General features: G+C 47.6%; 1 protein-coding gene across 2 annotated transcripts in view; it reads right to left on the reverse strand.

Moving 5' to 3' along the window:
• mettl24 (methyltransferase like 24) overlaps nucleotides 1-21,595 on the reverse strand; it is a 150,291-nt gene that overhangs the window by 104,039 nt on the left and 24,657 nt on the right. The window contains exon 2 of one of the 2 annotated variants that reach the window (XM_085997804.1): nucleotides 6,980-7,078. The exons of the other annotated variant lie outside the window; for it this stretch is intronic. Coding sequence (XP_085853930.1) covers nucleotides 6,980-7,078 — 99 coding nt within the window. The remainder of the gene's footprint in view (nucleotides 1-6,979; nucleotides 7,079-21,595) is intronic. 2 annotated transcript variants of the gene reach the window in all.

Raw genomic sequence — 21,595 nt, forward strand, 5'->3', positions numbered from 1 at the left:
TTGCAGCATTGTATGTTTAGATTTGTTCATTATTTACCCATGGGATTTCCTGGCTCTATTGGGTAATTCAGCAGAAAGTGTCAAGGATTTCCTCCCCACCCCTCAAATATCTAAAATCTGGCAAAGTGCTCGAAAATACATCCTGGCAGCCATTACACACGAGAAATCGCTTCACTCCTGAGGGCGCATGGAGGCCTCAAGCGTTGCAAAGCCACAAGTCGGGATAGTTGCATAAGCAGACATATTTATATGATTATAATCGCTCAGCCATTGGTGGCTGTGCCTTCTGTTGCCTAGGCTCTGGAATTCCCTCCCTAAACCGCTCCGCTTCCTCTCTTTCCTCCTTTAAGACGCTCCTTAAAACCTACCTCTTTGACCATGCTTTTGGTCACCTGCCCTAATTTCTCCTTATGTGGCTCGGTGTCGCATTTCTTTTTGATCTTTTAACGCTCCTGTGAAGCGCCTTGGGACGTTTTACTACGTTAAAGGTGCTATATAACTACAAGTTGTTGTTGTTATTTAAAGTTGGCAAGCCAAAAAAAAACACAATTGTCTCCAATGGACAAATATGAAGTGGAACTGGTAGAGGACCCCAACACCAAAAATGTTATAAATCGTGATAAAAGGAAAAGTCCTATAGCTCACCCCTGCTGTAGCTTTGCAGGCTCATGGGGTCTTTTGAGGTGGGGCAGACGCTGACAAATTTATCTCATATCTTGCATCTTCTAACAACGATGCTGTACAAACAAATATGTTCCTTGCCCAAATGCAAAGAATGCAATACAAACTTATTTACTGTTAAACATACCACTGTAGTTATTTGCAAAGATTCTGAAGGTAGAGTCATGTCCTTTAACTTTTTCCCCTTACTGCAGTCTCCTAGAACTTGTTTGATCATCAGTGGGCCGGGGAGAGGAGGTAAGGCGCGGGGTGGACGGGAGGAAAATCCACCAGGGACACTGGGCCCTGCCTCACTGCTACAGCATTTGCAAGCGGCAGGTGGGGGGAAGGGGTGGCTAGCAGCAGTCCCGGCAGGGGTAGGGAGAGGAAAACTCTGGGCTGGGGTGAGCAGGCGGCAGTATGCTTACTATCTCATTTTTCCAACATTTCCGCCCAAGGTTAGCAGAGGAAAGTCCGGCTCATTGAATCAGTTACGAGGACAGAGCTGGCAGATGTTAGACTGACACTGTAATCAGCTGGTCGGGAATATTTGTCAAAGATGAGTGATGTCGTGTACATAAATCACTGAAAGCTAGTGCACAGGTAGAAAAAGTAATTAAAAAGGGGGCATAGTTTCAGAATAAGGGGCCGCTCATTTAAAACGGAGATGAGGGGGAATTTCTTCTCTCAGAGGGTTGTAAATCTGTGGAATTCTCTGCCCCAGAGAGCCGTGGAGGCTGGGTCATTGAATATATTTAAGGTGGAGATAGGGAGATTTTTGAACAATAAGGGAGTGAAGGGTTATGGGGAGCGGGCAGGGAAATGGAGCTGAGCCCAAGATCAGATCTGCCATGATCTCATTAAACACGGAGCAGGCTCGAGGGGCCAAATGGCCTACTCCTGCTCCTATTTCTTATGTGCTTATGTCAAAGACTAATGGAATGCTGGCCGTTATTCAAGGGAGCTGAGATACAAAAGTGAGGAGGTGATGCTTCAGTTGTACAGACAGTTGGTCAGACCCCATCTGGAGCACGGTGTTCAGTTTTGGGCACCGCAGCTCAGGAAAGATATATTGCCTTTGGAGGGGGTACAGTGCAGATTCACCAGAATGATACCAGAGCTTACAGGATTAAGTTATAACGAAAGAAGATGGCATAGACTTGGTTTGTATTCCCTTGAGTTTATAAGGTCGAGGGGTGATCTAATCGAGGTATTTATAATCATAAAGGGATTCGATGGGGTAGATACAGAGAAACTATTTCCTCTGGTGGGGGAATCCAGAACAAGGAGGCACAATCTTAAAATTAGAGTTAGGTCAGTTAGGAGTGAAGTCAGGAAGCAGTTTTTTTTCCCACACAAAGTGTAGTGGAAATCTGGAACTTTCCTGCTCCGCCCCCGCCAAAAGTCTGTAGCTACTGTGTCAAGTGAAATTTTTAAGACTGGGATTTGTTAGGTATGTGTGGTGTATGTAACCTGTTCCACCTTAAGAGAGCTTAAGCCTGGTCCACCTTAAGAAAGGTACTACTTTCTTTGGCTGCTGTATACGTAATACCGGTGGTGACCACACCGGTATATAAGCACAGTGTAATAATATTGTATTCAGTATAGTCCGACCTCCAACCAGTAAAGACCTGTTGAATTTACTCTTGTGGTCTGTGTAGTAATTCTCGCTATAACACACAGACTTAACAGTATGGATATCAAGGGATGTTGAGAAAAGGCAGGTAAATAATGTTGAGGTACAGACCAGCCATGATCTAGTAAAATGGTGGACCAAGTTCGAGAGGCTAAATGGTCTACTCCTGTTCGGCAGCACGGTGGCATAGTGGTTAGCACTGTTGCCTCACAGCGCCAGGGACCCGGGTTCAAATCCGGCCTCGGGTGACTGTGTGTGGAGTTTGCGCATTCTCCCCGTGTTTGCGTGGGTTTTCTCCGGGTGCTCCGGTTTCCTCCCACAGTCCAAAGATGTGCGGGTTAGGTTGATTGGCCATGATAATAATTGGCCCTTTGTGTTAGGGGGGATTAAATATGTGGGGTTACGGGGATAGGGCTTGGGCGGGATGGCTGTCGGTGTAGGGACCGGGTGCTAGGGTTTGGATGATCAGCCATGATCTCGTTGAATGGCGGAGCAGGCTCGAAGGGCCGAATGGCCTACTCCTGCTCCTAGTTTCTATGTTCCTTTGTTCCATGCAGTCTGGTCTGGTTTCAGCCAACTCGATGGCTGGTTTTTGTATATGAAACCATAATGGAGCAAGCCTGAAGCAGACAATGGCACTCATCCCAGTGATCTGTCTTTAGTGATATCTAGCATGGCTGCTATCCACAACAGCAGATGAAGCAGACATTTTGCAGATGTGAAGACGCTCGCTAGTGCTATTTCTGTAGCCAGAATCCACACCCTACAGTATGAGCATCCAGCTGTTGAAATAATTCACTCTTGATCTGGTGCGGTTATGAAATGGGTTGCATCAGGAATACCATCTAGTACTGCAGTGCTTTTAAGGAGAGCTTCTAGGGTCACAAGGGAAAAACCACCACAGTAAAACTATTGGCACAAATTTCTCATTTTTTGCTTTACTTACCTATAAAGTGCAACACCTCAGATACGAAGTGTACCTGAAAAGTATTTTTCTGTCATACAGTTTGATTGAACACGTGCTCATGATTAGAAAATTCTGTTACTGTGGGATTATTGCACATATCTCAACTTAAACTGATTATAAACAACACTTACTGAGCACTTTCCTGCACTGCTTAGGTCATTGAACCGCTTCCGCTCCTGCTGCTGACCTCTTGTGCTACCTCCAACCACATCTTCTTGGTGTCCCCATCCAGCTTCTTCCTCCCGTCGCTAGGGAACAGTACATCCCTCTGGGTCCTCACAGCCCCCAGCGGCTCATCCAGGGTCACCGAACCGAGGCGCAGCCTTTGATCTTCTGGACTCCATTCTCCCACTTTCTTCTCTTTGGCTCCAAACTGCTTCAAGTTGCATGTTTGGAGTGTCCCTTTGAATAGTGGAGTTGAAAACACGTCATGCGGGTCGTCATCACAACCGCTGACGCTAATTGGTCGGGAAATCAGAAATCGTATGCTAATGAAGAGGCTGGGTTAAAAAGCCACTGACAGACGCGCTGCAGTGACCTCCGGGTTTCCCGTGTGCTAACGGACCTGACTCCCCGCTCCCAGCGCGACACAAACTTAAAATTCAGCCCAATAAAAGGGAGAAACCCAAGTGCTGGAAATCTGAAATAGAAAACGCTCGAATTACACAGCAGCTCCGTCAGCATCTGTAACAAGATAACACGGGTCAACATTCTGGGTGTAACCGTTTGCTCTGACCTAAACCGTCAACTCATCGCTTCTCTGTGCAGACCCTGATGGACCTGCTGTGTGCTTCAAGCACTTTCTATCAGTAGAAATAACATCACAACATAGAAAATGGGCAGGTCATCGCTTCAGGTGAGGTAGTTTTCAATCCCAGGACACCGCTATCTGCAGCAAACTGAAACTCCTCCTCGTTTTGGACACAACCATTTGTGGTTACCTGTAGTCTAATCTTTCAAGTGCAAATGAATGTGCGAGAGGTTAATAATTAGGAAACTGGTTACCTAATGCCTTTGGCACAGGCCTCTCCAGATCAGGTGGAGTGTAGACATGATCATGAGACTACTGCAGTTGTTCCATACATTGCGGAGAAACAGGATCAGGCTGTAGCTGGGGCAGGAACATACAACTGCAGTCTGCTCAAGACATATATCTACAAAGTAGGGCGACAGGAGTGCTTCAACTCCCAGTGTATTAAAAAAATATTTTTAAAAAGTTAATCTTGCCAGTTTGCATTTCTCCCACCTAGAGCATCTTATGTAGCCACCTGCTTTCAATCCCTCGTGCAGCAAGCTTCAGATTTTCCAGCTCTGAATCTGCTACGAGATCCACAAGTGTAGTCTATAGGTTTTCTTTGTCCTTGTGGGGGAGTGCCCAGCCTCCATGCAGCAATGCACCCCCATCCCCCCCCCCCCCCCCCGATGATCCAAACAGCTACCATCATTTTGTTCCGTCCAGTGAAGACTCTTCTGTACACATCTGAATGTTTTGTGGGTTGAATTTTCCAGCTCAAAGTTTTGGAACACATTCCACTTTGCACAGTCATCATCAACATCCAGCATTCCCAGGGCAGGTGCAATATAACATGGTCAGTTGCAGAGTGAAGTCGCAGCCTAATAAAGTGCCTTCACTACAATCTCCGAACGCGCCCTAATTAGGCATTTCTTACCACATCATCTATTTGCGTGGACTCTGCAAGCTTACAACCTCAGCCAAATTATGGAATGTTCGGAGCAAAGACAGGGGAAAAGCTCTGTAGAGATTTCTTTGTTGATTGTGAGCAAATGTATGCAAGGGACATTTGTTTCTTACCTGCTTACAGTCTGTGGATTTCCACTAGGAATTGTTTGGGATTGCACCAGCCTCACTTCACATGGGCCTGGTGCAGCTTGTCAGGAGGGGAAGCTTTCCCCTCATTGGTCCTTGCAGGATTCGAACCCAGAGGGGAAAAGGACAGTTTGGTAACTGTTCCTTTGCAGAACTCTTTCGCTGTATTTTTGCAACAAAAGAAAGATTTCAGCCTCTTACTGAGATTCCAGATACCACTTCATTGATTTCGGTATCAGATAGAGGAATAGCTGAAAGAGGCAGATGATGACGTATGAGGAGAGATTGGGTTGATTGGGCTTATACTCGCTGGAGTTTAGAGAATGAGAGGGGATCTCATTGAAACTTATAAAATTTTAACAGGACTAGACAGACTAGATGCAGGAAGGATGTTCCTGATGGTCGGGGAGTCCAGGACCAGGGGTCACAGTCTAAGGATAAGGAGTAAGCCATTTAGGACTGAGATGAGGATGACTTTCTTCATCCAGAGAGTGGTGAACCTGTGGAATTCTCTACCACAGAAGGCAGTTGAGGCCAATTCATTAAATATATTCAAGAAGGAGTTGGATATATTTCTTAAGGCTAAAGGGATCAAGGGATATGGGGAGAAGGCAGGGACAGGGTACTGAATTTGGATGATCAGCCATGATCTTGTTGAATGGCGGAGCAGGCTTGAGGGGCCGAATGGCCTACTCCTGCTCCCATCTTCTATGTTTCTATGTAAACGAGCCGGGGGTGGGAAAGTGCCAAGCATTCCAGCCCTGGCAGAAATTCTGGCACATGAGATCCAATCACAGAGCAAACATTTGCTGCAGTAATTTAGCCCATCTAGAGAAAATTCATGCAACATACCAAAAGGTTTGACACATAAATAATCTAACTGCACATAATCAAATTGCTGTCTATCCAATCTGAGTTAAAATGCAGCCAACCGTGAAGCACTAAAGGAGCTGCAGGTCTTAATTAGCACAGTTCACAGAGGAACCCCATCTATTTCAATTCTACCGCCAATCAGCTTCTAATTAAAATGTTTAATTTAAGAACATTATTAATTGCACACGGACTCAGTCCTCAGTGGACACACAGGTATCATAATCACACTCGATCTGTCACTTTTCAATAATTGCACATTAATTCAGATATAACGTGGTGCAGTTACCGTACACCCTACACAAGATGCAGCAACTCCAACCCATTGTCGTTACACATGATGGCGAGGGGGTCGTTCGGCCCGACTGCCTGTCTCTCGTCGCATGTTCGCGCCCGGGTGGCCCTGGAGATGGAGCACGCGGTGTCTGCCGGCACGCTCGAGGCCTTCCGCGACCGGTGGGCGCCGCGGGAACTGGAGTGCATCATCACCCCGGCCAACGCAATTTTAATTTAATTTGTTAAGGTTCCTTTAAAGTTTTATTAATTTACGGACAATTGTTTAACCACCCAATCAAAAAGAGTACACATGATGGCGCCGAAAATTCACAGCCCTTCCAGCAAGTCCGCAGTCAGCCACCAGCAGCTAGTCTATAAAAGCTGGCTTTTATAGTAGATTCCTGAGTCAATATGGATTTTTCACGGGAGCAGGGGGAATCGTTCAGTATCAATTCAGATACTTACTGCACAAGTGCTGCTGCTGCCTCTCCCACTCTTGATTCACCAGCAAATGTTAGACCTTTCCTGAAGAGCAGGGGCCAAATTGGCTGCCGCATTTTCCTACATAACAACATGACAAGGCTTAAAAAGTACTTTATTTGCTGTGAAGCACTTTGGGACGTCTTGAGGTCATGAAAGGTGCTATGTAAATGCAAGTTGTTTCTTTCTTGACTGCCTTTGGCGATGGATGCACCTATGGTCACGTGTTCATTATAGTTCAAGTTACCGTTACCAGACCCACCTGAGAATTGCTGATATAGGCCAGGAACCTAGTTGCCTCCTCCTCCAATGAGTGATGTGGACTGACCCAGGGTTGGAGTTCAATGTGCCATCGAAACGACTATAAATGGAAGACAGACTAAAGTTAATGTGCGCAAAACCTATGGCTCATCGATCGTTCAATACATAATCAATGATTGCTTGCAACTTAGCTTTCATGACTGTTAAGTGATTAGTTTACCTCGCCACAGTTTCCAGTAAGGTTGCAATCTCAAACCATGCCACTAAACTCTAGGGATCTTGTACATATGATATATTACATGAGGATTACATACCTTGCGGTGTCCCAGTTTTCCCTGCAGATTACCGTATTTCTTTATTTCCCTTCCCATATCTCTATTGAGCTATTCATTCCTGCAAAATGAAACAATTCCCAAGCCAAAGATGACAACATCGCAGCTCAGTAAATTGTCATAATGAAAGCACCCTCACTGAACAGTGGCAATAATTCATATGGAGCTGGCTAGATACACAGCGCTTGATCTTCTGCTGAGGATTTACTGAATGCAGAGCTGCACCAGTTGTGTTGATCATTAGCATATTGTGGTGAATAGAAGCTCCTTGCGTCTGATAAAGATGATGGCTTCTGCCAGTTCTGGAGTGCAAAACATTTAATTCAGAAACAAGAGTGAAAAAACAATTTGTTAAAACAAATTTGACGCAGCGAGCTGCTATGAGCCGGAATGCACTGCCTGAAAGGGTGGTGGAAGTAGATTCAATAGTAACTTTCAAAAGGGAATTGGATAAAAACTTGAAGGGAAAAACATTTACAGGGCTATGGGGAAAGCAGGGGAATGGGGCTAATTGGATAGCGCTTTCAAAAAGCCAGCACAGGCACAATGGGCCGAATGGCCTCCTTCTGTGCTGTACCACTCTATGATTCTATGTGTTATGTTGACTCTGATTTCTCATTTGTTTTTTTTAAACCAACATGGCCGCTGGTGTACCACACGATCTCCCCCGCAGTTGGGACGGTTGACGTGGTTCAAATGACAAATTAATCTACCACGCGCTGTCACTGTGATTGAATTGGCAAGGCTTTGTTTGCAGCGGAGTTATTTTGAGGACTCCATCGGTCTCTCTCTCCCTCTCTCTTGGAAGTGGAATTGTCAGCTTGTCACGGGGGAGGCTCCTTTCCAGCTCTGACAATCAATGAGACCAATAAATAAAGAAACCTGCCCACTTTGGCACCGGGATCGGCAGCAATCATTCAGTCATTGATGCGGCACTGGATCACCCGCCTATTTCTGTATCTTTCCTGTCGCCGTCGTGTGCTGTGCATCTGGTCAGCTCCACATGAGCAGTTGCCACTCTTCAGCTAAGATGATTCTGCAATAATAGTTTGCTCAGCTCCATCACTGTCAGCTTTGGCTGACTGTGTCCCATCGAAATGGGAATCCCTGCAGGAAAAATTTACCGCAACAGAGATATTGGAAGGATAATAAGGAAAGCTGGTAATGTATAATGCTTTAGAAAATACATAAAACAGAAAAGGAATCCTTCATGGGAACGAACCCAGATTGACCATTTCTAACACACTTAGCTCAATGGTGAAGCCAATAGTTCCTGCTTCTGATCATCCCCTACCCCAAACTGCATGTACAGGCTGAAGCATTAAAAAGCACATGAATATACTCCACAAAATTGAATGCAAATCCTCAAAATCCAGAGGTTAGAAAAGAATACAGCGTTTGAATATTTACTCCAGGAGTAGGTGGCATGAACTGTCATTACCTTACTACACCACCAGCTAACACAAAAATAAACACTCCTATTTGTTGCTATGGTTACAGTCCCAGTCACTCATTCTCAATCTTCATGAAGGTGGGAGACAAGTGATATACAAGACTGCGGTGCATATTAATAGTCCCATTGTACCTACACTTCTTTAGGAACAGGTTCCCTCCAAAGGTGTCTGAACTGAGCTAAATACAGTCATCGGCAAACTGGTTCAGTCTAGTCTATTTCAGGTCACTTCCAGTCTGTGATTTGGTTTGACGCCTAAAGAAAAGGTTCAGAATCGGGCTTCAGTGCAACAGAAAAACAAAGCATGATTCAGTGCCAATTTTTTTCAAATGTAACGGCGACACAGCATAATTGCGTACACCCACAATAGATTCCATCACACTGCAGCTTAGTTTGGCATCGGTTTCATTTATGTCAAAATGCATACAGCTGTGCTAACCAGCCTATAAACACACAGACATTTACTGATAAAGACCGGGTGTATAGAAACATAGAAGATAGGAGCAGGAGTAGGCCATTCGGCCCCTCGAGCCTGCTCCGCCATTTAATGAGATCATGCCTGATCATCCAAACTCAGTACCCTGTCCCTGCTTTCTCCCCATATCCCTTGATCCCTTTAGCCTTAAGAAATATATCTAACTCCTTCTTGAACATATTTAATGAATTGGCCTCAACTGCCTTCTGTGGTAGAGAATTCCACAGGTTCACCACTCTCTGGGTGAAGAAATTCCTCCTCATCTCTGTCTTAAATGGCTTATCCTTAGACTGTGACCCCTGGTTCTGGACTCCCCCGCCACCGGGAACATCCTTCCTGCATCTAGTCTGTCTAGTTCTGTTAGAATTTTATAAGTTTCAATGAGATCCCCTCTCATTCTTCTAAACTCCAGCGAATATAAGCCTAATCGACCTAATCTCTCCTCATACGTCATTCCTGCCATCCTGGGTATCAGTCTGGTGAATCTTCGCTGCACTCCCTCCATGGCAAGAACATCCTTCCTCAGATAAGGCGACCAAAACTGCACACAATACTCAAGGTGTGGCCTCACCAAGGCCCTGTACAACTGCAGCAAGACATCCTTGCTCCTGTACTCTAATCCTCTCGCTATGAAGGCCAACATACCATTTGCCTTCTTAACCGCCTGCTGCACCTGCATGCTTACCTTCAGCGACTGGTGCACAAGGACACCCAGGTCTCGTTGCATTTCCCCTTCTCCCAATCTATTGCCGTTCAGATAATAATCAGCCTTCCTGTTTTTGCCACCAAAGTAGATAACCTCGCATTTATCCACATTATACTGCATCTGCCATGCATCTGCCCAATCACCCAACCTGTCCAAATCATACTGGAGTTTCTCGTGCATGCTCCTCATTTCCATTACAGTCCGTGAAGTAATCTGGCCTGCCAGCCATGTCTCCAGTGCTGGAGGATGACAATAGGGAGTCATTCATTTGAAAACAAAGAACTTGCATTTATATAGAGTAATAGGCCTAGAAATTCGGTGGCGCCCCATTTGGGGCACCAAGCTCGCCTGGGCGCCAGAAGTCCCGCCCCGGAAGGAACCGGGAGCGCCAGCGGGATATTCAGTTTGAGCGCCCCAAACGGAAGCGGGGCGCTGCTCGAGGCGCCCCGCGTCCGTCTTGGGGCGCTGAAACTGAATATCGCAGCGCAACGTGCCGCAGCACCACACGCTGCGGCACGGCGCGCTGCGGTACTGCAGGCCTTCCTCCCATTCTTAAAGGGGAGGGGCCTGCACCAGCGTGATCTCCGATCGCGAGTGCCGGCAAAAGAGCCCGGCACCTCTCCTCGGTGCCGGGCTCTCAGGACACAGTCAGCACTGCCCGGGGGGATCAGGAGGCCGGGGAGGGCGGCGCGAGGAGGTGCTGGCAGGCGGCCACCGAAAAAAATGGCCGCCCCGCACCTGCCCTTTAATTTGCGCTACTACCGCCACAGGTAGGCCCCCCCTGAACCGGTTGCGATTTGCGACCGGCGCTACAGGGGGGGCGCGACCCAATATCACGTTCGGGGCGGTAGCGGGGTGCTGCACACACCGATGACATCATCGGTGGCGGCGCAACGCTACAGGCTAACGCCGCCATTAGCGCCCTGCTAAATTTCGCTGGAGGCGCGGCCAGGGCACTAAAGCCACTGAGTGCCCTCTTTAGGCGCTAACTGGTGGCACAGCCCACCGAATTTCTAGGCCATAGAGTTATACAGCACAGAAAAAGAGGCCCTTCGGCCCATTGTGTCCGTGCCGGCCATCAAGCCCTGTCTATTCTAATCCCATTTTCCAGCACTTGGTCCATAGCCTTGTATGCTATGGCGTTTCAAGTGCTCATCTAAATGCTTCTTCAACGTTGTGAGGGTTCCTGCCTCTACCACTCTTTCAGGCAGTGAGTTCCAGATTCCAACCACCCTCTGGGTGGAAAAGTTTTTCCTCAAATCCCCTCTAAACCTCCTGTCCCTTACCCTGAAACTATGCCCCCTGGTTATTGACCCCTCTACTAAGGGGAAAAGTTCCTTTCTATCTACCATATCTATGCCCCTCATAATTTTGTACACCTCAATCAGGTCCCTCCTCAGCCTTCTCTGCTCTAAGAAAAACAATCACAGCCTGTCCAGTCTCTCTTCGTAGCTGAAGCGCTCCAGCCCAGGTAACATCCTAGTGAATCTCCTCTGCACCCTCTCCAATGCAATCACATCCTTCCTATAGTGAGGCGACCAGAACTGCACACAGTACTCCAGCTGTGGCCTAACAAGCACTTTGTACAGCTCCATCATAACCTCCCTGCTCTTATATTCTATGCCTCGGTTAATGAAGGCAAGTATCCCATATGCCTTTTTAACATCCTTATCTACCTGTCCTGCTGCCTTCAAGGATCTATGTACATGCACACCAAGTTCCCTCTGATCCTCTGTCCTTCCTAGGGTCCTACCATTCATTGTTAGTCCTCCCAAAATGCATCACCTCACACTTTTCAGGGTTAAATTCCATTTGCCACGGTTCTGCCCATCTGACCAACCTGTCTATATCGTCCTGTAGCCTGAGGCTTCCCTCCTCGCTATTTACCACTCCACCAATTTTCGTGTCATCTGCGAACTTACTGATCATACCTCCTACATTCATATCTAAATCATGAATGTACACTACAAACAGCAAAGGACCCAGCACCGATCCCTGCGGTACACCACTGGACACAGGCTTCCAGTCACAAAAGCAACCTTCGACCATCACCCTCTTCCTCCTGCCACGAAGCCAATTTTGGATCCAATGTTCAATGCACCTTTCACAACCTCAGGGCACTCCGAAGCGCTTTACAGCCAATGAAGTCATTTTTTAGTAATGTTGGTTGAGGGAAAAATACTGGCCAGGACACCGGGGGAGAACTCACCTACTCTTCTTTGAATAGTGCCGTGGAATCTTTAATGCGCATTGTCCATCGTCGCTTGGTCAAAATCCTACCAGCACTGTGGAAGAACATTCACCACACGGACTACAGCGGTGCAATAAGGCGGCTCACCACCACCTTCTCAAGGGCAATGAGGGATGGGCAATAAATGCTGGCTTTGTCAGCAACGCCCACATCCCCAAAAAAACAAATTTTTAAAAAATCTGAGAGGGAAGGCGGGGCCTCGCTGTAACGTCTCATCCGATACGGAGTTACCATTAGAAGTTCAGCGATGGTTGAGCAAATACTGTTGTCTCCTCATGTACTTCATCCAGTCCTTGTTCAGTAATTCCACCTGGCACCACTTCTGTACAGTACAACTGCTGACATGACTCATCGTTCCCTCTGCATCCCACCAGCTAGCCAACTCCAGCTCCTTGTTCCACCCCATTGGAAACAATAATGAAGCCAACCTCAATGGATGTTTAAAGAGCTGAAAGTCGCCTCCGATGACATCATCAATGCTGCTGGATTTAAGGCCTGCAAGCAGCCTTGCTTCTTCTGCAGACTGCAAACCTTATGCCCTTTGCTTTGATAGATTCCTCCAGCCAATAGGTCCAGCAGCAGGCCAAAGTCTGCACCAACGTTCGATGACACTGCCCTGCAAGCTCTGGTGGAGGGAGCAAGAGCAAATAAGGAGGTGCTCTTCGCTTCCTCAGGGAGGAAGAAGCCTCCCCAGCAGACGAAAGCTGTGTGGATGCAAGTGGCCCAGGAGGTCAACTCTTTGTCTATGTGCCGCAGAACCTGGCTGCAGTGCAGGAAGAGGTTTCATGACCTTCTGCACACTGGAAAAGTGAGTATGATTTTCCCATCACCCTCAATCTGATCCCCATTGCCTCTCCTCACCAGCACTCAGCTCTGGCAACCTCTTCCTCCACATCCCACTTGACACTGACATCCATGCACCCTTACCCATTCCCTCTCTCTCTATGGTCACATTCACCTAACTATTCGACTATATAGCCCTCACACTCCCTATCGCTGTGATGCTATGAAAACAACTTACAACACACAGGGAGGGCCCTTGGTCTTGCCACCTCACTCCATCTTTGTCTCCTTCTAACCATCAATGATATGGATTCTCTACACTCACTCCTTCATTCTCACTCAAACTTCACTTGTCTCCCTCATTGCAGGAAAAGAGAGCTCACAATAAGAGGGAATGAGCGAGGACAGGAGGAGGGCCACCCTCAGTAGCCCAGCTCACCCCCTGGGAGGCGGCGGCCCTGGAGATCGTGGGAGTGGAGGAGGATGCGCAAGTGGGGGACGGACAGACAGGTGCATCAGAGCAAGCTGGTGACAGAATAGTTTATCATCTCTCTCATTGACATTGCATGAGTCACTGATAATGATTCTGATGCTCTAACAGATTGACTTTTGATCATCTGCACTATTCAATGTGCATGTAACCTTGGCCTCACATCTCTGACTCTTTCCTTTACTCCCCCACAGAAGCATTGAAAGCCCCCATCCCCACTATCCAGGAGGAACAGCCTGAGCCTCCAGACTCCTCAGGGGAAGCTGCAACCTCTGAGGGCGCAGAGTCAGCAGAATTCAGCGCATCCAGCACCAGCGCAGACACTCACACCTCGGTGGGACTTTCGGGACATAGAGTAGTGTTGTCACCTGGTGTATCACAGCTCACAAGTGAGCAGGAGCAGATGGTGGAGACAGGGACAGCAGTGGAGAGTCCTAGTCGGAGGGCGCAGGACTCTGCCAGCTCGGCTCAGCTGCATGTCGACCCTCTGCCCCCGGGTCCATCCAGAAGAAGAGCGGTGCTGAAACTCCAGGAAGAGGTGCAGGAGTCTCTGGCAGGTTTTGTCTCCAGGGTCGCTGCGAGTGTGGAGCGAATGGAGGAGTCCATCGCTAACATGAGCAGAGCCTTTGTGGAGGCGTTGGTGCATGAACGCATCACTATGGAAAGAATGGCAACCTCCTTGGAAAGGATGGCTACCTCCATGGTAAGGCTGGCTACCGTAGTCACTTGGGTGTAATGTTGTGTTTAATTTTGAAAAGCCATCAGTTGCTTATTGTCAGAAAAATTCTGATGGCAAACTGTTGCAGTTGTGGCGTGTGTCATTTCGCTAATAGGACTTCCACATTGAGGGCTTAGGGCGACTTGAAATTGTCAGTATGGTGGTCAGAGTGATAGGAATCCGCAGGTTCTTGGCCATTGTCGATGATCTGATAAGAAGGTGCGAGGCAAAAGTGTTTGATTGTGCAGGCTAAGCAAATCTGGGCAACATGAGTGCGTCCCTTGCATCCCGGGCAGCAATGTGGTCGCGCGCTGGCGCCTTCTGGCCTGTGCAGCTTCAGGTGGGTGAGCAGCAGCTTGGCGCTCCTATTGTTGCTGCTGCTGTTGGTGGTGCTGTTGTTCAGGGTTCTGCTGCTGCAACGGTTGGTCTTCGTCCGATTCTGATGTCCAGGAGGAAAGGAAATAAATGGTTTCCATGCTTCTGGTATATACCTCAGTTGAGGAAGTGCTCAGTCAAGGTGGCGAGAGGGGTTTCCCAGGAGGTCACACTGGAGATGGGGGGTCAGGCTCCAAACTTCCACAACAATGGGTATGCCTACTAAAAGTTCCCCAGACCTGAGACAACAAAGTTCTGCCACCTGCAAATGAAGATTGCTGAAAACTCCTTTTTAATGGTGGAGCTGCAGCTGTTAGTAAGCAGTCCACTTGTGAGGCCACCAGGATTCACTGGCGTGTTCCAGAGGAGACGTGCAGGACATGGGAAAAGTGGTAAAATGAGAAAGGCCTCTCAAAATGGGATAATAGAGGCATTTAACTGGTTGTTAAGGGCTTTAAGGGCCTATCCCGCCTCTTGGAGGCGGGATGGAAACGGGGTCAGAAAACACGCATTTGGGAAAATTGCTCGGAGGCGGGATGGAGGCGGGATTGGGCCCGCCCGCCATTTTGTGCGACTTTACCACCTCACACGCCTCCAATCCCGCCTCCTCGGGCCTGGCAAAATCGAGCCCATAGGCTGGTGGAGGGAAGAGCCTTGGGGGGAGAAATTTGGTTGCTTTGCACCACCCGTTAGTGCCTTAAGAGGGCGCTAATGAGGTGCAAAACAACTAGCGCCCGGACACGGAGATGTTTGCGCTGCTCGCGAAATTGACTAGACATTTTGTGGCGGTGCTAAACACTACTGCCATAACCTCCTGTGCCCGCAGATCGTGACGTCAGTCGAGAGTGCAACGCCCCGGACTGGATATTGAGTGGCGCCCCTGCCTTACCGCCTGCCGCTAGCAACGACAGGTTGAGGGGAACGTTTTGCAGTTGGGAAGGGACTGGGGGAGCGCTATTTAAAGGCGACCGCTTCCTGACTTTTTTGTCGCCAACATTTTTGCACCACACATTCTGAGAGAGAGAGAGAGAGACTTCTGGAGAGATTCAACATTGTGTGAAGGAGTTTTGGGTACTGAGCAGCACTTTGCAGGTGCATTTTGATTTGACCTTCCTTGCCTCAATTTAGAAGAGACTATCGGGGCTGCACTCTGAGCTCTTTTCCTGGACCTCTCCATTGTTCTTTCCAGCAGATTTGATGTACAGGTCTCTCCAGGCCGAGATTCAAGGCTGCAATGAGCAGGGTGTGGATGGAGAGCAAGATTGACCCTCCCCTTTAAGAACTGGCCGGCGCCAGTGTGTCTGTGTTCCATTGCTGACTGACATCACCTGAGCTTCGCCAGCACTCTGAGTTAGCGCCTTGCTCCTCGGCCTTTGCACCTTAAGACAGGTGTGAAGCGCCTGATTTAGTGCTCCAATCACCCCCAGGGGCGATAAAAGCCAAGTTTGCAGTCGGGGGCGATAATTAGCGCCAGGCGCTAAACTTTGCGCCCGGCCGATAATTGCGCCCCAAACGGGGCGATACCGAATTTGTCCCCCTTGGTCTTGCCTTTGTTATTATTTAAAATCTGGGTTGTAGAATAGAAGTCTGATGAAAGGTCATCAAGCTGAAACATTAACTCTGTTTCTCTCTCCACAGATCCAGCCCAACCCGTTGAGTGCTCCCAGCATTTTCTATTTATAGTTCAGATTTCCAGCTTCCGCAGTATTTTGACTTTGCTGTAGAATATATTTGTATTCGGTGCCCTGAGGTAGGGAGAGTGGAATACAAATGAGACGAAAACTGTGACCAATGTTCCCTCTAATTGTGTTTCGGGCTGCGGGGTCCATTGACATTCCCACACATGCACAGTTTTTCCATTTAAAAACCGGTGAGCGGCCTGCGCAGGACCTCCAGACCGCCGTGCAGCTTAACGGGAACATCGACTGTGACCGCTCTTTACTCAGAGAGTGGCGAGAATGGAGTGGTTGAGAGACTAGCATAGATGCATTTAAGGGGAAGCTAGATAAGTACATGAGAGAGAAGGAATAGAAGGATATGTTGATAGGGTTAGATGAAGTAAATAGCGTAGGGGATACTCGGGAGTGTGTCAGTACCGATGGGGTACACTGGAGTGTGCCAACATTTGAAGGGGGGTTTGGAGATTTTGGGATTGTGTTAGTGGCCGGGAATTCCCTCAGAGCTGCTCCCGCCTTTACAGAAAAGCTTATAGACATGTACATGATATACAGAAAGAGTGACGAGTGACTCGTAATGTGTTCACAAGTTATATTGACACAGTCCTGGGAACCCCAGGAAATATTGACACATTCCGGGTGGGGGGAGGGGGGCCTGAAAATATTGACATATTCCAGGATAATCCCTGCAAATATTGATCCACTCTTGGATATTCACTGCCTTCACTTCCAAAAGACAGTGTCCTTTAACCAAAAGAGTGCTGTCACTGCAGAAAATATTTTTTGTTAGTATACAGTGACTAATATAACGTGCGAGTAAGTCAAAGAGAAATCGGATGATGGACGGGCAGGAATCTGATGACTTCAGGGCCCCCTCGAGTCCCGAGACTCCAGTTTAGAAGCCTATGGTCTATATTACCAAGTGGCTTATTTTTTTGTGGGGTTTTTTTCTTTTAAGCTTTCTCTGAGTAAATGTCGATTAAAAAGGGCAAGAGAATGCATTTCACGTTCATAAAAATAATCTCTTTACAAGAGAATGGCCTCGTCACCCGCCCCACAGGAGATCTTAGGTTATTGGTTAGCGAGCGCAATGATTCATTAGCCGCCCGCGGTCTCTCCTCTTCTCAGATCCTGTGAACCCCACTGGTTTTAAATCAGATGCAAATTCAGCTGCAGCTTAACTCAATTTACACCCTAGGATGAGAATGCAATTTAATTGTTTCATTTTGCTGTGGCACAGTGTTGGCCTAAAGCTGCACGTAAGCCTACAGGTAAGGGCAGATTGAAGTCCAGCAGCCTCCATGTTTAAGGTTGTACTGGGAAGAGTCGGCATTGCCCTCCCCAATCCAGGGCACAGAGTGTTTTCCAAAAAAAATAATTAACCATTTAACAGTTCAGTCGATAAAGGCCCCACGTAAAGTGGCATTGTGCCCTACAGACTAGGAAAGACCCCAGGTTTCACCTTGGGTTAGCTTTACCTTGTCCAGACCACTTTGAGAGGTGGAGGGGGTAGGGATGCTATCATTGGTCTCATTATCCCCAGCCTTTGGGAAGGGGAAACTCAGCCAAGGATATCCCTGCTAATGGACATCCAGTGTTCTTGCTGGAAGTGCGTGCATTTGTGTGCACATGTGTTTGGGCGTATGCCCATGTGTCTGGGTGTGTGCCCATGTGTGTGCCCATGAGTCTGCCCATGTGTCTGGGTGTGTGCCCATGTGTCTGTGTGCCCATGTGTCTGGGTGTGTACCAGGTTTCTGTATGTGTGCCCGTATGTCTGGGTGTGTACCAGGTGTCTGTGTGTGGGTGTGCTCGTGTGTCTGTGTATGTGTGCCCGTATGTCTGGGTGTGTACCAGGTGTCTGTGTGTGCCCATGTGCCTGTGTATGTGTGCCTGTGTGCGCAAATCCATTGGCAGGATAGGCGCACCAACGTCAGTGTTCTTGCCCAGGCCAACATCCCCAGCATCGAAGCTTTGACCGCGCTCAATCAGCTCCGATGGACGGGTCATATTGTCTGCATGCCCGATACGAGACTCCCAAAACAAGCGCTCTACTCCGGCACGGCAAGAGAGCAGAGGAAATGCTTCAAGGACACCCTCAAAGCCTCCTTGAAAAAGTGTAACATCCCCACCGACACCTGGGAATCCCTGGCCCAAGACCGCACAAAGTGGAGGAGAAGCATCCGGGAAGACGCCGAACACCTCGAGTCTCTTCGCCAGGAGCAAGCGGAAGCCAAGCGCAGGCAGAGCAAGGAGCACACGTCAACCCAAGCACCCCACCCACCCGCCCCTTCAACCACCGTCTGCCCCACCTGTGACAGTGACTGTAGGTCCCGCATTGGACTCATCAGTCACCTGCGAACTCATTTTTAATGTGAAAGCAAGTCATCCTCGGTTCCGAGGGACTGCCTAAGAAGATGTGTGCCCGTATGTCTGGGTGTGTACCAGGTGTCTGTGTGCCCGTGTGTCTGCGCATGTCCATCTCAAAGGAACTGTCCCCCAGCATGCATCTGCACCTTCAGGGAAGGAGGGGAGGAAAAAAATCACTTTCTGTAGCTGGACTGCACTGCAATGAGTTCAGGTGATTTTTGCAGCATTTTGTCCCTGGTGTCTAGTCTGTAAATGTCAGTGGTCTAGTAAAAATGCTTACAATATTTACTGCATTGTGTCCTACAGGTTGCTCATCTTAAAAGTTATTTGCTGCTGTTTTATCAGTGTTGAGAGAGCGAATGTGAACATCTTTCGAGAGCGGTCTTTGCCAGAAATCCTCTTGCTTTCCCAAGGAACAGACAGTATTGTGATAAATTGTGCAGATAAGCGATTGTGATCACACCGCATCACTGATCAGATTCTTAACTCTAGCAGCTTCAGTGAAAGGGGCAACGATCCCTGGTACAGTCGACTAGAATGAAGCATGAAGCATGTCTCAGTCCACACTGGTTGTACGTCTCATTGTAAAAGCAAAGCTGCTATGACTGCGACCCTAACTGTCGCTCTATTTTGCTCCGTGGTAACAGAGTAGATAGGCTGGTCCTGTCCATTCATTTCTCCTGACTGAAATTTGGATTATTTCCCAGATTTTAAAATATCGACAGTAGGCACTGCAATCAAGCCCAGAGGAAAGGTGAGCTATTCTGCACAAAATCCAGCACAAGAGAAAGAAATCCAGATAATTAGCGATAAGGTTACAAACAATATAGCGAGTTCAACTGACGACTAGTCCTCCATCTGTTTTCGCCGGAATGTTTATCACAGTGCGATAGAGTGAACCTGTTACCAAGCACTGTGGAATGTTCTGAGTCTAATGGGCTCAAATGTTTGACGATTAACTTTCTGCTTTCCTAATTATCGGTGTAGCCATATTCTTCCTGTCTGATTTGAACCATCATGCTGTCAAGTAGATGCTAGTTGAAAGCCCCCTCTTGGTACAAGTGGCATTGCAGAACAAGCTTTTACTTTTACGTAAAAATCTGGAATTATTATGCTCATTTTAATGTCTTTCAAATTAGTTCATGACATTCGACTCAAGTATTGACGGCTATAGTTTCTACATTTTTACACGTATGTACAGTCAGAAGTTTCATTGGAGCTTAGTGGCTCACCCAATGGTTCATGAAGCGTCACTAGTAAGGTAGACAAAGGGGTGTCTATAGATGTTGTCTACACGGATTTCCAGAAGGCATTCGATAAGGTTCCCCACAAAAGATTCTTGGCAAAAATTAGAGCGCATGGAATTGGAGGTAGCCTTTTGTTGTGTTGGAAACTGGCTGGGAGGTAAGAGACAGAGAGTGAGGATAATTAAATATTGGGAAGACCGAAGCCATTGTTTTTGGTCCCCGCCACAAACTCCGTTCCCTAGCCACCGACTCCATCCCTCTCCCTAGCAACTGTCTGAGGCTGAACCGCGCTGTTCGCAACCTTGGTGTCATATTTGACCCTGAAATGAGCTTCCGACCACACATCCGCAGCATAACTAATACCGTCTATTTCCACCTCCGTAACATTGCCCGACTCCACCCTTGCCTCAGCTCATCCGCTGCTGAAACCCTCATCCATGCCTTTGTTACCTCTAGACTTGACTACTCCAATGCACTATTTATTAATGACGTGGATGAAGGAATAGAGAGTTGTATATCCAAGTTTGCAGATGACACTAAATTCGGAGGGACAGTAATTGTGTAGATGGGAGCAAGAGGTTGCATAGGGTTACAGATATATTAAGTGAGTGGACAAAGCTGTGGCAGATGAAGTTTAAAGTGGGCAAGTTTGAGGTCATCCAGTTTGGACCCAAGAAAGAATTACTTCTACCTACCTGGTACACCTACACTTACACCCAATATACAGAATTCTCTTCTTATTTTTTAGATAAGTACCTGAAGGAAAACAATTTGCAGGGTTACGGGGAAAGGGTGGGGGATTGGGACTAGCTGAAGTGCTCTTGCAGAGAGCCGGCACGGGTTCGATGGGCCAAATGGCCTCCTACCGTGCTGTAACCATTCTATGATTCTATCTGAAATACCCTACTAACAACTGCCAGCTTTTAAGCTGACACCTTACGGCTTGGTAACCCTTCATGATGACTAACTATTCCTCTATTCAATACTATCTTTCTAGCAGTGAAATAATCAATCTAGTCTTCAAACCAGAAACAACAGTGTGTGAAAGTTTCACATTGATTTCACTTTCATATTCATTTCATGTCAGTTTCACATTTTTTGCTGTGTTATGTTATGAAACTTAGGACAAGAATAAGTCAACAGATCCATAGGCACAGAGACCATTTTTTTTGCTGGATCTCATGCACTCCCTCCCTTCCACCTCCTAGGAAGAGAACTGCTACCTGTCGCCAATTGAGGAGTCCTCTACAAAAATAAATTGCACTCCAATCTCCTCACATGCGATCAGACAAACCTTCACTATGTTTATGCCCTCATTATGGATCATTACCTTACAGTCAACGAGTCGGTCCAGCGAAATGTGTTAATGTGTTACTCTTTAGAAATTCCATTGAGAAATAAAAACTCCACGGGAAAAGTGATGCATCTGTGGCTAACTAAAGAAGTTAAGGATAGGACTCTAAAACGGTCCCAGTGGATTGGAAGGTAGCAAATGTAACCCCGCTATTCAAGAAAGGAGGGAGAGAGAAAACAAGGAAATACAAGCCAGTTATTCTTCTTCTTAGGCAGACACTCGGAACCGAGGGGGACTTGCTTCCACATTAAAAATGAGTTCTCAGGTGACTGATGAGTCCAATGCGGGACCTACAGTCTCTGTCACAGGTGGGGCAGATGGTGGTTGAAGGGGCGGGTGGGTGGGGTGCTTGGGTTGACGTGTGCTCCTTGCGCTGCCTACGCTTGGCTT

Source organism: Somniosus microcephalus, chromosome 9 (genome assembly GCF_052327205.1).
Source record: "Somniosus microcephalus isolate GS21.2 chromosome 9, FLI_Smic_1.0, whole genome shotgun sequence".
NCBI classification, from domain to species: domain Eukaryota; kingdom Metazoa; phylum Chordata; class Chondrichthyes; order Squaliformes; family Somniosidae; genus Somniosus; species Somniosus microcephalus.